Below are 24,388 nucleotides of genomic sequence, written 5' to 3'. Positions count from 1 at the left end.
CTTACCTAGTCAATACAGCAAACAAACTATAACAACCCATTTTCAATGGTGTTGGAAACAGTGGTTTAGGGACCATGAATCCGACTAGTGAATCAGAATTTTATTATTTATTAATTTTAATGTTATTAAAGTGTCGTATTAAAATTTAATTAGGTAATTTTAACATTTGGATAGTTAATTAAGAAAAAAGGATTAAATTGTAAAAGTTAAAAAGTTAATCATTATTAATTCATATGTGCTAAAATGTTATAAAATTTTAATTAAAGGTTTTATGAGATAAATAGCCCATGTTAGCTATAGTGGACGAATAAGTATGATACATTAAGAAATTTAAGTTATTTTTAAAGGGTAATAGTAATTTAATAAATAATCATAAACTAAAACAAACAAAGGTTATCATTTTCCTCATTTTTGTATTCATCATCCAAAAACCACCTTGGAAAAGGGTTTAAGAATCGGCTAAGTTTGGTCTTCTTGCATATCAAGAAATAAACCAGCTTGTGGAGAAACGGGGGAAAGGAAAAGTCATCGAATAATCGCAGTCATGTGTTGTTAACTATTGTATTTTGGTAAGTTCATATTACGTTTTATTATGTTTATAATGATTTTACTTATTAAGTGTTTAATAAGTTGGAATGTAATGTTGCTATTATCTATTGAATGATTAAAAAAATGAAAGAATAAAGTGAGTATGAGATATATCAGAAAAATAGGCCTTGAGCTGGTGGTTATTTAGCAAGCCTCGAGCCGGTGATTATTTAGCAGACCTTGAGCAGATGGTTATTTAGCAAGCTTTGAGCCAGTGTATATTTAGCAATTACTATGTACCGATGAAGGATACCATATCGATGGCTTGAGATCTTGTATGAGTTGAGATTCTTTGAAGCTTATGTGAGCAACATTGTATATTAGTTAAAATCCTTAGGTTAGCTCGTATAAGCATTACCCTTCTATGTATCCGAATTGAATTTACTATTGTTATTTGGGCAAAACAATTAACTATTAAAAGAAAAATGGTATAAGATGATATGTTAATTTGTATTTTTGTATATGTTTGTTTGACATGTTATATTTTGATGATATGAATCATCCAGGTTTAAGTGTTTCGGAAAGTTGAAATGATGATTTATGGCAAGGGTTATTAGTTTCATGTTTTGTATGTTTTATAATTGGATTAATAGGTATGTGTTGTTTTGATTTATGAACTTACTAAGCTTAACGAAAGCTTACTTTATTTGATTGTATGTCTTTGTATATTGCCGGGCTTTTACTGTCGATTGGAAAGTTGTTAGTGATCACACTATCTGACAACTCATTCGGTAGTTATTCGTTAATTTTGGCCCAGTTATTAGTGACATGTAAATAAGGTTTTGGATATGTAAATTATAAGTATTTTGATCATATGATGGGCACTTGAAATTATGGTATTTGTACTGATGTAAATCCTATTTGGTAACTTGGTTAGTTGTGGTTTGTGATAGTGGTTGCATAAGTTGATAATTATATGCATTTAAATGGTTGTGTTGGTAGTTTAGGATAATAGGCAACCTGAAATGCTTTGTGTTTGAAGAACGACTTATTTGGTCATGGTAAGATATGATATTATGACAAGTTGAATGAACATTTAATGGTTTGAATGATGATTGAATATTGGTATGTGTTATTTTGCATTTGAAGGATGTTTGAAAGAATTTTACTTGTAGTAAATGTTTGATTGGATGATGAGTGTTTATGTTTCAAATTGAGGTGTCATTGAAGTCATATTAGTTAGGTACTTAGGTTGGATGATTTTGGTATGTTTAGACATGTTTTAATGTATTTTGAATAGGAAAAAATGATTGGAAATGGTTTGGCTTGGAACTTTTGAAATGGTAGATGAATAAGCTTGGTTTTGAAGTTATTTTAGATGCACACAGCCTGAGACACGGGCTGTCATACGACCGTGTGCTACACACGGTCTCCTACATGGTTGTGTGACTGTTTGATTTTAGGGGTAGGATTTTTTACACGGTCACAATTAGATACACGGTTTGAGCACACGGGCGTGTGGAGTGGCCACACGGCCATGTTTGGAGCTACACGAACTAGCCTCTGTCACAGGTCCTGCTATGTGATACTTGTTTGCAGTTTTGTTCAAATTTTCATAGAATTTTTGATGGTCACTAAACTAACTATAAATACGACTAAGGCAAGCGCACCTATCGAACAATAATATAGTTATGGTGAGTAGGGAATATCATATCCACGAGGACTAAAAGTACTAGTAATTCTCATTTTTTTCTATTATTTAGCCGGCAAATTGAAGTGATTGTTTTGAATCTAAATTTACTAATCTAATTTAACTAAGAATGCAACAGAGAATGAAACAGGAAAATAATCGAAGATAACCAATAAGAAAGACAATACCCAGGAAAGAATCCACCTAGACTTCACCTATTATTATGAATCTGAATTAAATGATTTATTCACTTGCGTCTTGATCTATAGAAATCCCTAAATTATGTTAATATCTCTTTCGAGAGTAAGAACAACTGACTCTAGGTTAATTAACTGAAATCTCTTTCTAATTAAAACCCCTATCGTCATATTAACTTGATCTATGGATTCCCCTATTAGATTTGACTCTAATCTGGTAGATTTATGTCGTCCTATTTCTAAGATTGCATGCAACTCCACTCAATTATACTAGATCTACTCTTAAATAGAGACTTTTGCTCCACTAAAATAAGCATATTAAACATGAATTAATATCCCAAAAATATTAAAACACGAAATAAGCATACATAATTGAGAACAAGAATCAAGTATTTATCATGTAAAACATAAATTAAATAATAAGATTCATCATAGGTTTCATCCTCCCTAGGTATCTAGAGAATTTAGTTCATAATCCTAAATAGGAACATCTCAAAGTTAGAATATCCACAAGACATAAAGAAACTCAACAAAATTTTGAAAGAAATTAAATAGAGATATTCGATCTTGAGGGAGATCCACTTTCGAGTTGATTTCGATGGTGTTCTTCGAGTGTTTTCTTCGATCTTCTCTAATTGCCCTTCTAGGTCTTCTTCTAATTGGTATTTATAGACTTTAGAATGCTCAGAAAGCTTAAAAATTAGGTTTTTCCGCGTATCTGGGAAGCAGGTTGCGAAATCAACATGGGCTGGCACATGGACATGTGGCCAGCCCATGTGAGCATGTGCCTAGCCTATGGGGAAATGCCCAGGCCGTGTGGATTCTGAAAACAACTCTTTTTGTCCGATTTTGGCTTGTTTTTTGCTCCTTTCACTCCCCTATGCTCACCTAAGTATAGAAACATGAATTTAAAGTATGAGGAGCATCAAATTCACTAATTTATATAATAAATCATCAAAAATGCATCAATAATGGGATTAAAAATATGTTACTTTTATGGCTTATCAAATTTCAATTTAATTCAGAATTGATCCTGATTTGTTTTAAATTTCCCATAAGCTTGAGTTAGGTCTTAAATTGTTTGAAAAGCATAGAAATGATTGATGATGAATTATTTTGATTATCTTTAAATAAATTATGAAAAATGTTAAAGTTTCATAGCTGTAACACCTTACAACTCAGGTTGGTGACTAGATCGGGTATAGAGTGTTACACAAACAATGCTCTAAGGACTAAATAACAAATTTTGCCATTTATCGATTACCTTCAGTTTGATCTAATTTCTGATCTATTCAATAATTCAATTCAATTTATCAATTCCAAACATCTTATATTATCCAATTATAAATATATATCAATTTAATTTTATTATTTGAATGCCCCTAATCTTTTGCATTTTATTCAAATTATGTTTTAAAACCATTTTACTCCAAGGTGTGAGAACATGTCAGTCTTCATTATATCCCAGATTGAGCTAACATAACTATGAGAGGTCGAAATTCACCCTCCAATCACTTTGGAAAGTATTAATCTTTGTTTTAAATTGAACTTATACAAGTTTCTGGAATTGAAGAAAACAATTGAGCAATTCAGACTAACTTTTAAGAACGTATCTCCATGTGTGCCTACTAAAGACATTTAAAAATGGAACATAGTACTAACACCCTTCAGAAGCAACATACATTAGTCCCCATAAATCAGAAACAACATGATCAAAAGAAGTTTTATACTCATTAGTGGTAGGTAGAGGGGAAACAATTTAATAAGTTTTTCCTTTTTGACAAGTAAAGCAAATAGAGTCGAGTTTTTATTCATCAACATCAATACTATAATATTTTAGTATAACTTGAAGAACCCTTATAAAAGGATGACCTATTCATTTATGCCAAAGTTCTATACTTTTACAAACTGACTTCGAGGAGCTAATAGAAGAGATCAACTCATTATTATTAGACAAAACAACATTATAAACAATTGAAACAACTTTAGGTGCAACAGACCAATTTGAACTTGACTTGTACTCAGAAGGAACTGGATCAAACCAATATAGACCTTCATGAATGGGCCTTGTCAACCAAGTATCCCCTCTTTAGATGTCTTTCTTAAAACAACAAGTTGGGTGAAATTCAAAATAGACATTATTATCTAGAGCAAACTAAGAAATTGACAACAAGTTCTTGCACACATCATGAACATGTAGAACTTTATTTAGATGAGGTACATGAGTAAACATGAGACTAGGAACACCACTAATAGGTTAAAATTGAGAAGCAGGAGGAAAATGAGTCATTAGTGAGTTACAAAACTGAGATTGATTCCGAAGAAAAGGAATAACTGGTTGACAAGCAATAAAAGACACTCTTAATATGTCTGTTAGAACAAATGAGTGCTTAGTTAACAGTCATAGGAGCATTCATAGGTTGTTTACTATTGAACCAGGGAGAAAACTTAGAGAATGTTTGATCAAAATGATAAAAGCGCTTTTGGTTGACATTGTGGCCTATTATTGTACTGGAAACGACTTTCTCTTCCTTTATAACTTCTACCACCTCTATAACCATAACCCCCTTTATAACCACTTCTGTTACTTTGTTGATAACGACCACCTTGATAATTGCTTTGCTCATTCTATTGATAATCGTTCCAATTATTATACTAAAAACCACATCCATTCTTCTGACTTCCAAAATCTTTTTGCACCTCATTATGACCTCTACTAGTATCCTTGGCTTGTTTAGAAGAACTATTTTACTGTTGAACAAGATTTGCCTTCGTAGGCATGGTAGAAATGAAATCCATTTGCCTTGTTTCACAATCAACCAACATCTCAGTGAGTAAATCCAAAGATATTGTGGTGGCTGAAGCAACTACTCTAACCAGCTCATACTCAGTAGTGAGACCTGCAAGTGCTTTTGCTTAGTAACGACACTTCTTGTAGCATTCAAAGTGTTACACAAACCTTTAATCTTGGTCAAATACTCTTTAATTGTCAAATGACCTTTTTTTTTGTGAATACAAAGTGTGTCTCAATTTCGAGATCTTTATGCTTGATTGAGTAGCACATCTACGAACAATAGTTGACCAGACCTTTAGACTTGTATTTGCATTAGTAAGATAAGGAAGAATCTCATATGAAATTGTTGACAAAATCCAAGAAACTAAAAGTTTATCTTGTTGTTTGTACATAAGAAACATGGGATTGCCAACCAATTTACCATCACCTCTCAAGTATGAACTTTGCTGGAATAGATAGAGTTCCCAAAATGTAACCCGTCATTCCATACCCTTCAAAAATCAAAATTATTTGATGGTTCCAAAAAATAAAATTACTCTCATTTAATTGAATAATTTCATGGCGAGGGAACAATTTTACCTTTAAGGGAAACACAAGAGAAGCTCACATTCCCAATTACTTTTTGAACACCATCTAAATTACATGGTTTTGTCTCACTATTTGAAGAAGTCTCAACCTTTGAATTCACCATGATGAAAGAACAATCAAGAATAGCAAACCACATTAGATCAACAATGAACATCACTCAAACTCACTCAAATTTTGCTAGTCTGGTACCATGTTTAAAATCTCACTCTGCCAAACAAAGAACTAAACTATGAACAATAGAAAAGATAACCAGAGAACAAAATAGGGTCTACTTCTTTTGTTGATAAGACTAATAATCTTATAATGATGAGACTGATTTTGATACTTATACAAAAAGTTTAGGAGCTGCAAAGACTAGTCAATGCTAATAAAAATCCTACACTGAATTTCTCTACAGCTAACTAACAGAAACAAATAGAAAGACAACAACTTAGTAACTAACTACAAGAAATTGAAATACAATTTACCTAAGCTAATACAACACATGCTAATACGATTGAAAGATGTACGAAGATGTAGCTTAAATTTCAAACCAAACCTAGTTTGTTTAGTACGAAGTATGAAGTACAAACCAATACATACAACATATAACTTGATTGATGCCAGATTATTTCCTTCTTCCCCACAATCAACTATAATTTGCTTTATGGCAAAAACAGGTATTTATTAGTTTCATCTCTTAAATCTATTGATAGATTAAGTTAAATCTTATTTAAAATATTTTAAATTAAATCTGATTCAATTTAATAAATAAGAATATTACAAATTGAAATAACATTTAAAAGTTGATATAATCATAATTTTAGTCCTCAATTTTTATATTTTTAAACAAAATTTGACTCTTATTATTATTTTAAATTAAATTTGACCATTATTCTTCTTTTGAAAGTCATTTTTTAAAAATATAAATGTTGATACATGAATCACATATGAATTACCATACAGATTAACATATTTAAAAAAATAACATTTTAGTCTACATTTTCATCAAAAGAAGTAAATAAATTATTTTTGAAAAAATAATGGTTAAGGTTGACTCCTATTTAAAGGGTTGAAGTTGAAATTTAACTAAAAAAGAAAAAAGGACCAAATTGATAAAAATATAAATAATAAGTGAAAATTCATAAATCCTGTGTAAGCAAAGCTGAAACTATATATGGATAATGGATAAATGTGTGTAGAAAATTGTTGTAAGAAACGGAAAACGAAGAAAAAGGGGGAAATTTGTTGATGTTATAACCAAAACGGATGGGAGCATGAAGGTTGGTTTTGTAATTAAAATAGTAGGATCACGTTAGGGAGTTAATTTGATCGGTGAAAACTGAAATAGAAATAGATTAGGTGAAGCAGCCTTGACTTGCCCTGGCAATGACAGGGCCCCACAACCTGTTGTGTAGTACAACTCTAACACTGTTCGCAAGTACAAAGCGGTCTAACGGTAATTCCATATATATTGCAAGGGCAATTTGGTAGTTTGGTGGAGCCAGGCAAGCCAACCCAAAGTTTCTAGTTGAAAAATTGCTGTCTCCACCATCTCCCTCGGAAATCTCTCCCAACACATTTTCTCTCCAATATATCTTTTTTTTCTTTCTTTCTTTCTATATATACATAAACAAATCTCCTCTCCTTTCCCTCTGATTTGTTCTCTGCGTCTCTGCCTTTTCCCCTTTCCTCAAATTTTCACCTCTTTTCATTTTCTTTCTTTCTGTACCCTTATGTCGCCGGGCTCGAGGGACCTGCAACTCACGTCGCAGGCGGCCGGCGTCTGGAGATCCACGTATCCCTCGTCGGTACGCGCTGATGATCCCGACGACATGGAAGAAGGTACTCGACTCTTAGATTCATACGAAACAGGAGATTATAAGTTGGAAAGTATTGAAGAAGGTAGTATGCGGAGAATTCAGGTCACTGTAACGGGGATGACGTGTGCCGCCTGCTCCAATTCCGTCGAGGCTGCTTTGAAGAGCATCAATGGGGTTTTAAGAGCATCCGTGGCTTTGTTGCAGAACCGTGCTGATGTTGTTTTTGATCCTAATTTGGTTAAGGTTACTGCTCTTTCTTCCTTGATCATTATTTTCAAACAGAATTACGCTTGTCGGGTTTGCTTCATTAGATAATTTTAGCTTCGTTTCTTTTATTCCGTGTTTGACTTTGTGATTATGGTATTGGATTTGTTTAATTACTGAAGATTGGCTTAATTAATGTTGGTTGAGGTCGACAAGCTACTCTCTTCATTTATTTGCTTAAGTTGATTTTAATGCGTGATTTTTTTCCCACACTTTTGCTAAAGTATAGTACTGTTTGCTATTTGTCTTGGAGCTTTTCCGCATTTTAATTTTCATAAGCTATATTGACTATTATGCCTCTAAATATTGCATTTGAAATCTGATTTTTCACGGTGTCTTATCTGTAAATGTGGCTAGTTCTGTATAAGAATGATCATGAATATGACTTTTAGTCAATGTTTCGTCATGGTTTCTACCATTTGCATTGTGTAAATTATTAGTTTCTCAAGTTTACAGGATCCAAAAACATCTTTTTGATGATTGCTGATGTTTAATCCCTCTCACTCTAAACAAACACACAAGGCATCACATGTTTTGCTGCATCTATGGTATTTGCTCTTCTTCCGGTGTTGTAATCATGGAGAAAATGTTTTGCGTCAGTCTATGGGTATTTTATTTTTAAATACATGGAGGAGGAGATTTGTTCTATTGCTTCACCGATTCTCTGTCATGAGGTACATATTTGGCTGAAATGCAACATTTCAATAGCTGCTGTCCCCCCCCCCCCCCCTCTTTTTTTTATCTATACGACACAGATTAAGTGTTCTTTTTCTCCTTGGGTGTGATGTCTGGTGTTCTACCACAGTCCTTATTCCTGGTACTTGAAACTCATCGTCTTGGGTTCAGTTCATGTGCTTGAGTCGAATGAATGTACTTTGAAAATGGAGCTTTTGTGAACCAAGTGTTCTCTAACACTAACATGAAATTCAGGATGAAGACATAAAGAATGCCATTGAAGATGCAGGGTTTGAGGCAGAAATTCTACCTGAACCCAGCAATGTTGGAACAAAGCCTCGTGGAGTGCTTGTGGGGCAGTTTACAATCGGAGGTATGACCTGTGCAGCCTGTGTCAACTCTGTTGAAGGCATTTTGAGAGATCTTCCTGGTGTTAGTAGGGCTGTTGTTGCTTTAGCCACTTCATTAGGGGAAGTTGAATATGATCCCACTGTAATTAGTAAAGATGATATAGTCAACGCAATTGAAGATGCTGGTTTTGAAGCCTCACTTGTACAGAGTAGTGAGCAGGATAAAATCATACTTGGGGTTGCTGGTGTTTTTAACGAGCTAGATGTACAGCTTATCGAAGGCATACTTAGCAGCTTGAAAGGGGTTCGACAATTTCGTTTTGACAGAAGTTCTGGAGAACTTGAAGTTCTTTTTGATCCTGAAGTTGTCAGTTCAAGATCCTTGGTTGATGGAATTGAAGGAGGAAGTAAAGGGAAGTTCAAACTACATGTTATGAACCCATATGCAAGAATGACTACTAAAGATGAAGAAACCTCAATTATGTTCCAGCTTTTTACTTCCAGTTTGTTTCTCAGTGTGAGTATTTTTATATATATACTCTTTACTAGTAGTCTAGTTTTGAGCTATATTGCATCATTTATTTTTCCTCTTGAACATAAGCCTTCAAGAAGCTAAAGGGAAAGACTTACAAGAATCTCTATTTGAAACCGTATAGCCTTTTACATGAAAGCATAAGAACACTCTTGGCTTATGGCTTCCATATAGTAGCTATTTTCTGGAATCTTTCTTCAACAAATGTTGTCTACGTTTCAATATGTTAATTGGTTCCCCTACTCGTATTAGTTTCAAACTAACTGTTGGTCTGTTTTGATCCAGATTCCTGTCTTTCTGATTCGAGTAGTTTGTCCCCATATACCCTTGTTGGATGCCTTCTTGCTCTGGAGATGTGGACCTTTCTTAATGGGTGATTGGTTGAAATGGGCATTAGTAAGTGTTGTTCAGTTTGTTATCGGGAAGCGCTTCTACGTGGCAGCTGGCAGAGCTCTTCGAAATGGTTCTACTAACATGGATGTTTTAGTTGCATTGGGTACTTCAGCGTCATATTTCTACTCTGTTGGTGCTCTTCTTTATGGTGCCATAACTGGGTTTTGGTCACCAACATACTTTGAAACAAGTTCCATGCTGATAACGTTTGTATTATTGGGGAAGTATTTGGAATGTCTTGCAAAAGGGAAAACATCAGATGCTATCAAGAAGCTAGTAGAACTTGCACCAGCTACAGCATTGTTGGTAGTTAAAGACAATGGTAAGGGCTTCTTAATCTTGGGTTCATTTTGGTGTCTATCAAGGAGTTTACTTTTGTTATTCATGCCATCTTGTCTTTCTTATCAAGTAATTGATAGTATTGTATGGTCTTAAATAGGATCAAATTTAGTGCCAAAAATCAAATTGAAGGACTGAAAGCCTGTGTTTATTCTTTTTGCAGGTGGAAACATTATTGGAGAAAGGGAAGTCGATGCTTTGTTAATTCAGCCTGGTGATATATTAAAAGTTCTTCCTGGTGCCAAGCTTCCTGCTGATGGTGTTGTTGTGTGGGGTTCAAGTTATGTAAACGAAAGCATGGTAACTGGTGAATCTGTACCTGTGTCGAAAGAGGTTGATTCACCAGTTATTGGTGGAACAATTAATTTACATGGTGCTCTTCACATAAAAGCTACCAAAATAGGTTCTGAAGCGGTTTTGAGCCAGATTATTAGTTTGGTTGAGACAGCTCAGATGTCCAAAGCTCCTATTCAGAAGTTTGCTGATTTTGTAAGTTTTCTTAATGGAAACTTGATTTTTTTGGTGTCATGAAGAAAAGAGAATGCATGTTACGTTGCTCTAAAATGATTATTCTAAATCTCCTCAAGGTCTTGGTTGATAAGATGGTAAAATTGATTGCAGTTGAATGTGTGAAATGTTTTAACGTTACTATTTGAATTAGCTCGTTGGTTGTATATGATTAGTTGATCTATCCTATTTGTCCTTAAGTTTTATCCATTTATATGGTTGAAGAAAAGATGATAAGTCTATCCTTAAAGTAATTAACTTTTTTTTATTTTGTTAGAATATGAAATTGAAAGTAGGAATTAACATTTTAGGAGCGTGGGGAGATAGTGGAAGAGAAGTGTGAGAACTTTTGTTGGAGAAACTGGTATAAGTAACTGCAGTAAATTAGAAATGTTCTATGGTCATATTAATTTTCAAATGACAATTAGAACGAATGACACTTTTATGTAGTTTCTATCGAAATGATGTCAAATGGTTTGTGGTTAAGTTTGGAATGACGGGGGACAAAATTCATTGCAAAAGTTCTGGAAGTTCCCTTAAAAAATGTACACCTTTAGACTATTTCTACTATGTTTTCATATTAAAGATTTATGTTCAATGTTGTAGCATCTCTGAGGTACGACTTCAAGTTGGAAGAACCTGTTTGTTAATGCTGAAGCTTTACCGGCAATTTTGTTGTCTTGCTTGACTCTAGGTTTCTATGGCTTGCAGGTAGCAAGTATCTTTGTTCCTACTGTTGTTACTTTGTCCTTGATCACATTGTTGGGCTGGTAAGATCTGAAAGGTTTATTTTGTCATATTCTTCTTTTTGTGAGATAAAATGTCTGATTTCCATCTTATATTGAGTTCTTTTGTTGATTGTTTGTAGGTATGCTGGTGGAGCTGCTGGAGCCTACCCTCAGCAGTGGCTTCCAGAAAATGGCAATTACTTTGTTTTTGCCCTTATGTTTTCAATATCTGTGGTGGTAATCGCATGTCCTTGTGCTCTTGGTTTGGCTACTCCAACCGCTGTCATGGTTGCTACAGGGGTTGGAGCAAGTAATGGTGTGTTGATAAAAGGAGGAGATGCACTGGAAAGAGCTCAGAAGGTCCAGTATGTTATTTTTGACAAAACTGGAACTTTAACTCAGGGCAAAGCTAAGGTCACAACTGTAAAAGTTTTTTCAGAGATGGACCGTGGAGAATTCCTTACACTGGTGGCTTCTGCAGAGGTTATTTCTAACAGCCTAACTAGTTTCAAACTTTTTTTTTTCCAATGCATTTCTGCAGTTACTGAATTTCCCCCTTCTCATTCATTAGGCTAGCAGTGAACACCCATTGGCCAAAGCAATAGTTGAATATGCACGCCACTTCCATTTCTTTGATGAGAATTCGTTAACTGAAGATGCCCAATACAGCAGCAAAGAATCTCCAATTTCTGCATGGCTTCTTGATGTTGCAGAGTTCTCTGCTGTGCCAGGAAGAGGAATTCAGTGTTTTATTGATGGAAAGCGAGTGCTGGTGAGTGCTTGATCATTATATCAATTCTGAGGGTGTAGAAAATTTTTTTGTTACTCATTTATCAAACATGGTATTTGTGAACAGGTTGGTAACAGGAAACTGCTTACGGAAAGTGGAGTTAGCATTTCTGCCCATGTAGAACAATTTGTGGTTGATTTGGAAGAAAGTGCGAGGACAGGCATACTTGCAGCCTATGATGGTAACGTGATTGGAGTTTTGGGAGTAGCAGATCCATTGAAGAGAGAAGCTGCTGTGGTTGTACAAGGCCTACAGAAAATGGGTGTCGGACCTGTCATGGTTACCGGGGATAATTGGAGGACAGCTCAAGCTGTTGCTAGGGAGGTTTGTACACATACATACATACATACATGCATACATGCATTAGCATTGCATTATTTTTTACGGGCTTATGTTGAAAAACTGCTAACCTGAATACAATGCTCAATATTGCATTGGTTGTTTATCTGATGTAAGTTACAAACTCGTCTAATCTGCTCGTACCAATAAACTAAGATCACAAAACAAAACAACTGTCTATGCAGACTGTAGAGCATTAAAATTTATGTTCAGCATGAAGAGAATGTATTTGATTTTGGACAGGTGGGTATCCGAGATGTTAGGGCGGAGGTAATGCCGGCTGGAAAAGCTGAAGTTGTACGATCATTCCAGAAAGATGGAAGCATAGTTGCCATGGTGGGTGATGGGATTAATGATTCTCCTGCACTAGCAGCTGCAGATGTTGGTATGGCAATTGGGGCAGGGACAGATATTGCCATAGAAGCTGCAGACTATGTTTTAATGAGAAATAACTTGGAAGATGTGATCACAGCCATCGATCTGTCCAGGAAAACATTTAGCCGGATACGGTGGAACTATGTTTTTGCGATGGCGTACAATGTGGTGGCAATACCAATTGCTGCTGGGGTTTTGTATCCATCATTAGGGATAAAGTTGCCACCATGGGCAGCTGGTGCCTGTATGGCCCTTTCCTCTGTAAGCGTGGTGTGCTCTTCTTTACTTCTTCGGAGATATAAAAAGCCCAGACTTACCACTATACTTGAAATAACTGTAGAGTAGAAACAAAATTTGAACAACTATTTTTCTCTCCATCACCTTCCTTTAGGTTTGTGTTTTTATAAGAAGGAAATTGAGGGGGTGCGAGTGAATCATAAATTTCCCAATTTTGTGAACTTCCTTTTGGTCCTCTACTTTGTAGTCATAGGGAATAGAGGGTGGAAGTTAAAACACCCCATTAAAATGTAAATGTACTTTGTTGTATACTATATGGTCAATGATGCGTTCTTTTTGTTTTTTTCTTTCAAGATTGGAGATGTGGTCACTAGTAGTGCTTAAAATATCAATACTGATCATGGATTATGGATCTCACTCCACTTCAACACCCTTCACTCGTCCCGACGTATGGTATGAATGAGAGATGCTATCGGAACACATCCTTAGCTCGTACAAAATGTTTCTTTTAAGAAAGTTATTTCAAAGCTTCATAAAGAATTCTTTAAAAACCATATTTAACATTCAAAAAGCTTGAATACATTTTTTAAATCATTTTGCAATATTTCTAAGGGATTTGAACATGCCCAAAAATCAAATGGAGTTTTGGGAGCTCAAATTGCTCAAAAAATAAGTTCTGCAGGTGCAGGGGCTACAAGTCTTGATACTTGAACTTCCAAGTCCCGAAACTTAGGTGCAGAACTATAGAAATTTGGTTTCAATGTATCTAGATCTCGAGGCCTTGGACCCATGGAGTAAAAATTACTTCAAATCAACTTTAAACATCATCAATACAAGTAAAATAAGTTGCAAATTCATTTAAAACTCTTTTGAAACACAATTAAACAAAATTTCTAATCATACACACGCTCAAATAGAGTAATGAAAGAAAAGCTTATAAAAGAGATATTTAAATAGTAGAACTTTACAAATAACCTTACAATTTCAATTATAATAAATGTTTTTGCGTACATGCCAATATACACACCAATTACAACTTTAAATTCAAGTGTTGGTGCTCCCAAGTCAAGGACACCGTCTTCTCAAAAGTTCAAAACCTATACGTTTTAAACAATTAACGCTTTAAGTTCAAAGAGCTTAGTTGTAACACCTTTTATTCGACCCGATTGTCAGATCCAAACTACAGTGTGTCACATTCATTTCCGGAATAACTACGATCAATTCATAATTAAATTATACAATTTATAAGATAAAATCAAACAATATACATTCCTTAAACATACCAAAGTAAGATCAAAGTTTCATTTATATATGTATTTAATAACCTACAACATTTAATTACCACAAAACCTAACCTATTAGGTACATGCCAAATGTAAATAAAGTTGGAAACAAGCAAACGTTGCTGAGACTGGGATTGTGGATTAGATGTTGAGGTCGATACTTGAAAATCTAGAATTAATCTAACCTGTGCATAGAGAGAACAATTAGTACACTGAGTAAAATACTTGGTGGTATTTTTATTATTTAAGTAAGTAATATTAGCATTAACAATTCTACACATAGTAAACATGTATGTCTATATACATATATCTATCATATACTTATAACTTGGAGTTACTAAGCTTTACTTTTTCAATATAAACATATTAAGTGTGTAAAACTCACAACAATTCTTCCCACTTCAATACATCCTATTTAGACCTTTCATTATGCTTATTATAATAGCATTTTAATCATATCAATATCAAAACATGCCATTATCAATCCCATTCTCCGATTTACCACTTCTAATATCACCTAAATCATTCGTTTCAATTAATATACAATCATTTTTAGGTTTTATACAAGTTTACAGTAGCTCAAATACTATAAACTGGTTAGCTAATGTATCTCATACAAAATCATATGCAATTATAATTAATTCATCAAGATCACTAGCATCTTAGCATAACATACCAAGTTCGAAACCATTTACCATTCATGACCCAACAGCCGTATTCTCAAATACCAACATATAACCATCCTACTTTAAACTCGTACTATTTGTGACACATATATTCACTTTCCCATTGACAAGTACATATATAAAATAAGTTACATCCTAAATCATTTGATTTGTATTCGTCAACCACGACCTATCACAATTAATTCATATAATTTAATAATTTAGTTCTAGTCAAAGCATACATTAATATAGAACAGAATCAGTTCTAGGTCTTACACAAGCTTCTGGCAGCTCTAAAGTTGACCTGATATCGAATTAGGACTAAGTTGGAAGGAACTCAAAATTTAGGGTTGACATCTTGACGTAAGGGAGTTCCTTGTCACAACATGACTCACTGACTTGGTCTCATCACGGCGGTGGGCTTCCTCGTCGCGTCTTGACCTGGAGTTCAAGCTTATCCCGATAACTTGCAATCGACGTCGCAACGTGACCTCTCATCATGACAACACTCGAGCAACATCACTAACTGTTTTTGCAACATCCACGTATATCCAAAACCTACAAATTAGCATAACATAGTATATGACATTACTTCTACTCTATTCTTGACCATATGAATAGTACATTTAATAGATATGACACTTTTTACACATTCCTATTTTGTGTTTTTACTATCGGTTCCATCTGACAACTCCAATATTAAACATTTCCTATCAGTTATACAAACATATGTCAAAACCAATGTCCATTGCATAAGTAATCCATATATGTTATCTTCCAATTTCAATTGCGTACCTCAAGCCCTATCTAAGATGCATATAACTTCGTATATGTACACTTTCCAAACATTATTCTCTTTCAACCATCCATCATATACCAATATCACTAATCAACAAACCACCTACTAGCATGATTCATACCAATCTATATTTCAAATACTATTTCATATGTTTTATACACATTTCAACCATTTCCAAACATGCCATTAACAATAAAGTATTAACCATTTGTACTATACTTGCATATATTTAATACATGTACACATTCATCAACTTCCCCAAATCAACATTTCAAACATATCAAAATATAATGAAGACTCTACTAGGTACATGCTCTTTTATATACTATCCCGATTCATATCCATCATTCTCAATTCAATAATAATTCTTCAATTTATCACGTAACATAACATATTGTAATTCAATTTCTATTAATAGCTTACCTTAATACTATATGGTACAATATTATCATGAGTATGCATTAACTATAATTAGTTTCAGGTTATAGAAATACAAACTGAAAGCTCGCGTCACTCATCGTCGACTCTAGCCTTCCCTTTCTCTTTCGATGATCTTGTATCGTTTTTAGCTACGAATAATATTTCAATAATAGTTTAAGATCAAATTCTATCCAAATCACATTTAGTTACAAGATCATACATATTTTGCAAATTATTAAATTTAGTCCTCTATTTCAATAATCAATCAGATTCATACTAACACTATTTGGCTAGTCATAATCAAATATCAATTCATTAAATATCTCAAATTGCAATTCATCATATTCAATTTATCAGTCAATTTATCATTCCTTTACAATTTAGTCCATGTCACACCTTTTTGTACCAAATTGCAGACAATTCAAATTCCAAACATACAAAAAATTTCATAATTCAAGAATATATTACAAATATCTATAACCATAGTATGAACTTATCTGGTTAAATCAGCAAACAAGTTGAAACTTTAAGGACTATTCGACAATTTTATTTTTTCCCTATTATTTCTAATTTGGTCCAATTTTCGATTTATACAATTATTCCATTCAATTTATCAATTTCAAGCATCTTATATCATCCTATTATGTGCATGTATCAGTTCAATTTTATTATTCGAATGCCCTTAAAGTTTTACATTTTATTCAATTTAGTCTCTATAACTAAAATCGTCATAACTTTCACATTTGAGCTTCGATTTTGAAATTGATCACAATTCCATCCCTTTTACACCTCTCCAATATCTATTGTCACATAAATTTCATATAGATTTCAAAATATTTATAATTTAGTCCCTATATTCAAAACTAATAATTTTCACTTTACAAACTAGTCCTTTTTCATATCTAAGCATCAAATCTAACCAAATAACACCAGTTTCATCAAGCATTAATCAATGAAAATATTTAGAAATTTTAATAGTTATTAAAAAAAACACACGAGTTAGCTAAACTGAGCTTTAATGATCTAAAAAATATAAAATTTACGAAAAATGAACTTTTAATTTATTTATATGTAAGGTTCGAATACCTTCAAGCCAAAACAATGGATTCTCCTTGTTCTTTGTATCACAATCGGTGGCAGAGAAGAAAAATAAAGATGGTGACCTTATCTTTTATGTTTCTTTTATTCTTTAATTATAAAATTTTTAATTTTATTTTATCAAAATCTCCACCAACCGTGCACTAACATATAAAATGACCTATTTTCCTTTTTGGATTATGATTTAATTTCTTTAGCAATTAAAAATCTATAGCGATTAACTTTTACCACTTTTACAATTAACTATCTGATTGACAAAATTAAAAAACTAAGTTTTAATTAAACTTTATATTAACCTCGTAAATATTATTTAATATTTATGGACTCAATCATTGGAAATGGGTTTCCGAAATTGCATTTTTCAATACCATTGATTTTAAGATCATTACACTTGTATCTTAATTAACTATCGATTAACTAAAATTACTAGACCATTTTTAATATTTCTATACTAGTATCACAAATATTAAATATATTCACAAACACGATTTATAAAAATGACATTTCAAATCATAATTTCTGACACCACAGGAAAATTGAATTGTTACATTAGTAACTATGAATAACCTAATTATCCTATGCTTTATTTGTGTTGAGCCCATCTTAAACATGTTATACCAATACCTACCAACCACATTTTAGCACTATTAACGGATTCGTTAAGTTAATCAAATTTTAAAGCTAAACTTACATTTTCATAGTTCATTAACCTATCACATTATGGAATTCACGTTTAGTACTTTCATAAGGTTCCAAACACTTATATGTATACACATATTTTTTACACTTGACATTTTCATTTCCATTACTTTTACGAAGGCATGCATGATTATTAATTTCATTAATATTAATAAGGACAAGTTCATTAGGCCACTAAGCTTTAGGGCACAATGTCATATTAAATTCTTATTAGCCTACTTATTCATTTACTTCCTTCGCATCTCGTTTTGTTAAAAGATATTTAGTCCATGACACTTAGTTTTGATTTTAACCATTTAGAGCCACATTTATAGTTTGGTAACAATACTTGATTTGTTTTCACCCATCGTAAACTCTAGTCAAATATGATTTGGATACTTGAGATTCTCACTTAAACTCCTCACATATTGTACTCAATGTATATCCAATCTCAACACCATACATAAATACATACATATGGCCCAAGAGTGCACCTAAGTGCTATGTCGAAACAACACCGTATCATATCATCATTCGCAATCTAGACCCAATATATTATATATATAATTTTTAAAAATTTAAATCTAAGGAAAACTACACCCAAAATCACTAAACTATTAGTAAGTTTATGTTTCGATCATTCAACTTCAAAAAATTACAAATGGTCATTGAAGTATTTTAAAATTTCATTTTAAGTAAATGAACTATTCAAAAGTTTTCATTTAAATTATTGGGCTGTTCAAATTTTTTTTTTTTAAGTTTGGCTAGTAAGTTCCAAGTGACGATTCAAGAATTGTTATAGTGGATTAGTACCCATTGATAAGTAGAAGGACATACCTTAGATCCAAGTCGATCTAACGGTTAGTGTCAATTTTGGAGAAAGAAGTTGCTTTGATTTTAGTTTGTAGATTCATGATATTCAAAGTTGTTTCATGAAAAAAAACTGAAATGTAAAAGAAAAAGAGAAAGAGATCTTTTGATTGATGCAAATGATGTGAATAGAAAATGCTATACAATAATAATTTTAACAGTCTAGTGACTTAAATGTAAACTTTAACTCAATAATCATTTTATAACTTTTGAAAGTTGAATGATTAAAACTTAAACTTACTAATAACATAGTGATACTAGGTTTAGTTTTCCGTTAAATTTATTTATTAAAATATTGGCATAGACATAAGGGATTTGATTTTACTACCGGTTGCCTGACAATAGGCATATTGTTGTCATATATTTTTGTTATACAGTGTGCCTTACGAATGCATATTACTAAGGTTAAAATGTTGTGAAATAATTAAAAAAAAGGATTATCTTTATAATTTTATATTAGTGCAAATGGATATTTAAGTGATGGTTTATTACAATTTACTTTTACGCATTAAAGGTAATAAATTGGAAAATATAAAATTTTATGTCCAAAAAAGCATTGATTATTATTTTTTTTTGTGCAGGCGAAATAAAATAATGAGAAGTATTATTAACTATAAGTTCATGTATAAAATAATTTTTATACATGTATATAATTTATAATAAAAATTAGATTAAATCAAAATGCTTTCAAATAATGCAATCTCTCATGCCAAATATTTATAGTGTGAATATATTAAAATTTTAAGACCCTTGTAATATATAATATATTAGTTTGTATGCTTGTATGTTGTAATGTTTGTCAATGTATTTTTAAAAAAAGAAATAAAAATAATATAAATTTAATCAAATGGATAATGCATATTAGTAGTATATAAAATATATGTTTTATTATTAAGTTTGAAAATATTATATTAAAGTAATTATAATAAATAGATATGTTAATGTTTTATTATAAAATTTTGTACTAACAATCAAATTAATTTATGAAAATAATTATAATTAAACGTAATAAAAGAATTTTATTATAATAAGATTAATTTAAAAAGAATCTTGTATAAATTGTAATATACGTATAATAATTAATTAATGTATAAAATCAATGATCTAATATAATTTAAAAGGCAAGAAATAAAAGAGTAATTTATTTAAATTAAAAAAATGTTTCAAATTGAGAGTGTCACATATTAAAAAACTGTAATGCGAATATATTTGTTTATTTTCATTTTTAAATACAACATTGTAGGCTATCAAATTCTATGGTAATTGATGATTGAATTTTGTAGTAAAACACAGTAATGTTTTAGCACCTTGCAGCTGTTACATTATATGAGCAGGGTGGTGAGGGTGGATGCAGATTGCAGCTGATGGCCTTTGGCATGCATTGTTTTCTGCATCTTAATAGTTAGAGTTGAGTTGTAGGTCTTTACCCATTGTATATGTGGAAATGGAAGTAGGTGGATGACATTCGTTTTTTGTCAATATTTTTTTTCTTCAGGGTATCGGGTGTAATGGCTAGCAGTACAAGTTTGACTGCTTTCCAAAACCAAAAAGAAAAGAAAGATTTGGAATCAATTCAAGTTTGCTGTGACATTCAAAGCCTTGTGGTCTCTTAATCATTGTGCAAAACACATTTTTGTTTCCAGTTTGGGGTGGCGAATGGCTGTTGCGGCTTCTGGGGGTTCTATTTCATGCTTATTATGCCATTTCTTGTGCATGCTGCTCCTGATTAATGTTGAAATTGAAAAAAAAGAAAAAACAGTTTGAACTTTGAATTTTGTTTCTTCGAAAGGGATAAGCCGTTGTAGGTTGAAGGCATTTAATCTGAGTCACATGGTAGATAGTGTAAAGCCACATACAAAGAGGCAGAGAGGAGTGATTAACACTTGGTCAACTTCTATCTTAATTCCATACTGTTCATCTTTGACCAATTACCATCATCCATTTTCTTAATTTGGTGATGGTCAAAACAAAAGAATATAGTAATAGTCGTCGTTTCCACACTTCAATAAAAGAAGCGAAATTTCCCCCCCATCTTTTCCCATTCATACAACCAATGCATTTTGGGTTAATAATGAGTATAACGAATATGGAAAATAAAGCAAATAAAATGGAGTTCATCTGACAAGCCAAACAAACAAATATCAAAATTCAGCATTTATTTCCTTTCTTTTGACTGACTCCCCTGCTGAAAATACCACTCATAAGTAATCTTATCTCATCAGCTTGCTTAACAAGCAATAAATCCCATCTGAGTTCCTAATAATATTAGAAAAAAGAAGTCGAATTGGCATCCTTAAAGTAAAACTAGTATTCGCACGAGCTACAATTCCCTTATATTATATTAATCAAGTAGTACTATTTTATGTTTTTTCTGTAAATATGACCATAATGTAATCTCAACAATTATTAGTATATATGGTTTCTTGTTCTACTTGCTATCCGTTATGTCATCTTCATTATCAATATGCCCTGGACTGCAAACTTTCTTTATTTTTCTACTTCACGAGAAACCCATGGCAGCAACTCAGAAATAGCCAGCAAGCTATAATTACTTGTTTCTGTGTTTGGGTTTGATAGAAACTGATTTTGGATGTATTTATCATGAGATTGGCATGGAATAGGACTGATGTAAGAGGGCAATGTGGAAAATATGAATCTAGAAGCTTGCCCATTTTTATTATGTAGCTAGCCGGTATATTTGGTATGCTGACTTTTCAAAACCTACAATTTCCAATCTTGCATGTTGTTTGGGCAAATTCAGCCTCCTTTACTGGGAATTGCCTCTCACCAATTCAATTCAATTCAAACTCATCTATATTTGATCGTGTAAGACATGTATCGTCATGTTCTTATGTATACATGCAACTTAATGGAGAAGAAAAACGGAGGAAAATAACCACACTTTAAATTCATTTGTTATTTTCAAGCACTAGGTTGACCGAGAAGCAAAGACCCACCAAAAGCAAAGGTCTAAACTTAGCCTATAGGCATGTGATATGTTGATGATGACCCATTTGATAATTGATATTAACACACGTTGTTTCCAGGAAGCTGCTCTGCTTTGGGCTCAAGCAGTTTAATCTTCTCTGTAAGCAGGGTCAAGAGTATACCTGTTTACTTTGACCAGACATTATCTGTCACTAGTATATATGTATGAACAAATTGAAGCTAAAAGTTGTTCCTTTCTATAATCAAAGAATTCCCCAAAAAAAAAAAAAAAATAGCAGCGAAAATCAGTGAATAGATATTATTCCTTTCCATGAACACCTCTACGGGAACCTCCAGTGAATGGATGCAATTCTATGAACAAAGTATGGATGAAATGTCGGCATCATCATCCTTGGGATTCTCTGATGTTGATGCCACTATTGTAGCCTCTTCGGAGAGCAACCAGCTGAACCTTAGCTCAGGAAGAGATGATCAGTTGGCAAAGGGTTCTTCCCCAAAGCCAATAAGAAGGCGGGCAAGAGCTTCCAAGAAAACACCCACCACCCTTCTCAATGCTGACGCCAGCAATTTTCGAGCCTTAGTGCAACGATTTACTGGTTGTCCTACAACACCACCCCTTTCAACCAACAACAGAAGAGGCCCTATCAACTTGAACTTTGCTCTCGGGAGTGATCAAAATCAGAGCGGGACTGCAAGTTCCGTAATGCCAGCCGCTGCCAACGATTATTATTATCCACCAAGTCATCAACAACATCATGCGGTATCATTCCCCAATGTTCACCCCGATGCCTACTTTAGCTCTTCTAGCAGTAGAGCTAACGCCGATCAGATCCTCCACGATTTTGACTTGGATAATATTTCTTTGCAGGCGTTTAATAGGGACGTCCCTTACACCAATGAAAATGCAAATGATGGCAATTACTTCTTGTAAGTATTTATGTTTACTTAATCTACCCATTCATCACCTACTTTTGATGTCTTTATTCAAGTACTTGAATTTATTTAGTATATCTTTTGTCTGTATCCATATCATAGACAAGGAAACAGGAACTACAATTTCTTTACTTTGATCTTTGAAGGATATGAACAATAAACATTGAAGCAGTGTCTTCTTCTTCAGACAATACTATAAATTTGTTCATATAGGAATGTAATATAGCAGCGCAAACAAAAATAAGGGTTATTGTATAAATCTAACCCCATCAAGGGGCTTTACTTTTCCTTCATTCAAATTTGAATCCATCGCGCTATCTCACTTCGTTGGGCATTGGAGCTAAAATAAACAAACGACCATATACATACACAACACTTGTATAGTTTTGCTACAGAACACTCCCATCGTACAAGTTTATGATATCATCCACAACCAACAACAAGATAAGGAAGAAACCCAATAAATTATGGCAATGGATTAATAATTGATGACCATGAGTCTCATGCATGTACAATTTATTTTTATTTTATTGTTTTTCTCTAAAAAGTTAACAACGATGATACATAAGGTTGCACACTGAACCAATGAAAACATGTCATCTCTCTACCTCTTCTCCATGTCATGGTAACATGATCATCAATGAATATATATGTATATATATATATATATATATAGTGATGTTATACAATATTTTGAATTTAATAAAATTTACTTATTTTTTGAATTTATATATATATGAATTGTTTATATTTTATACAGAATTTTTATAATATTATTTTATATAATCTATATATTATAAATTTATTTTTATAAATCTTTCCAATTTAATAACTTTTCATAATTTTTATAAAATTTTGAATCTAAATATTTTTTCCAATTTTTATTTTATATAATTTATATATTATAAAAATTTCAAACTTTTTAATTTAATAAAAATTTATAAATTTTATATGTATTTTTAATTTTATATAATTTTAAATATTTTACATAATGTTTTTAATGAATGTGACATCATCAAATGTAATGTATAGAGGTGTACAGCTTAATTGTTTTAAACACAGTTAATTTTTTAAAAATAATAATAAATTGATAATTTAAATACTAATATTATATGAGAGAAAAAATAGAAAAATAAATGTAAATCGAATTCCAAAATCTAACGTAAGAAAAAGGACAAGTGAAAAGCAGCCCAAGGAAATCATTGCTCTAAAAACTTTGAAATTCAATTCAGCTGATCAGAATGGAAAACCGAAGTGAATGCATCATTAAACTTTCCCGTTAATTTCCATTAAATGAGTGCTTGAAAGTTGATGTTAGCTTTTTATTGATGTAATAACTAATTTAGCTTTTTAATATTGACGCCATTCTATTAATTTAATCATAAATATAAAATATTTAATAAATTTATCCATCAATATTTACAATATTTATTATTTTAGTTCAATTCTAAAATTTTAATAAATTTAACCTTAAAAATTTTAATAAATTTAACTTTAAAATTTATAAATGTTTTCAATAAATATAATCTTCGAATTACTATCCACAACGATTAGCCATTTCATTA

General features: G+C 32.3%; 2 protein-coding genes across 2 annotated transcripts; both read left to right on the top strand.

Moving 5' to 3' along the window:
• The first annotated feature begins 7,100 nt into the window (after positions 1–7,100).
• On the top strand, positions 7,101–13,481 carry LOC108479311 (copper-transporting ATPase RAN1). The gene is made up of 9 exons (XM_017781832.2): positions 7,101–7,842; positions 8,794–9,405; positions 9,706–10,135; positions 10,316–10,641; positions 11,371–11,429; positions 11,528–11,870; positions 11,959–12,159; positions 12,244–12,501; positions 12,760–13,481. The coding sequence occupies exons 1-9, from the start codon at positions 7,513–7,515 to the stop codon at positions 13,234–13,236; spliced, it is 3,036 nt and encodes a 1,011-aa protein (XP_017637321.1). The 5' UTR covers positions 7,101–7,512; the 3' UTR covers positions 13,237–13,481.
• An 8,507-nt stretch (positions 13,482–21,988) lies between these two features.
• Positions 21,989–23,177, top strand: LOC108478350 (VQ motif-containing protein 22). The gene is made up of 2 exons (XM_053023432.1): positions 21,989–22,650; positions 22,759–23,177. The coding sequence occupies exons 1-2, from the start codon at positions 22,201–22,203 to the stop codon at positions 22,819–22,821; spliced, it is 513 nt and encodes a 170-aa protein (XP_052879392.1). The 5' UTR covers positions 21,989–22,200; the 3' UTR covers positions 22,822–23,177.
• The last annotated feature ends 1,211 nt before the right edge of the window (positions 23,178–24,388 follow it).

Source organism: Gossypium arboreum, chromosome 12, assembly GCF_025698485.1.
Source record: "Gossypium arboreum isolate Shixiya-1 chromosome 12, ASM2569848v2, whole genome shotgun sequence".
Lineage (NCBI taxonomy): Eukaryota > Viridiplantae > Streptophyta > Magnoliopsida > Malvales > Malvaceae > Gossypium > Gossypium arboreum.
Note: the sequence above shows the minus strand (reverse complement) of the source record. Positions and strands in the feature narration are given on the sequence as shown.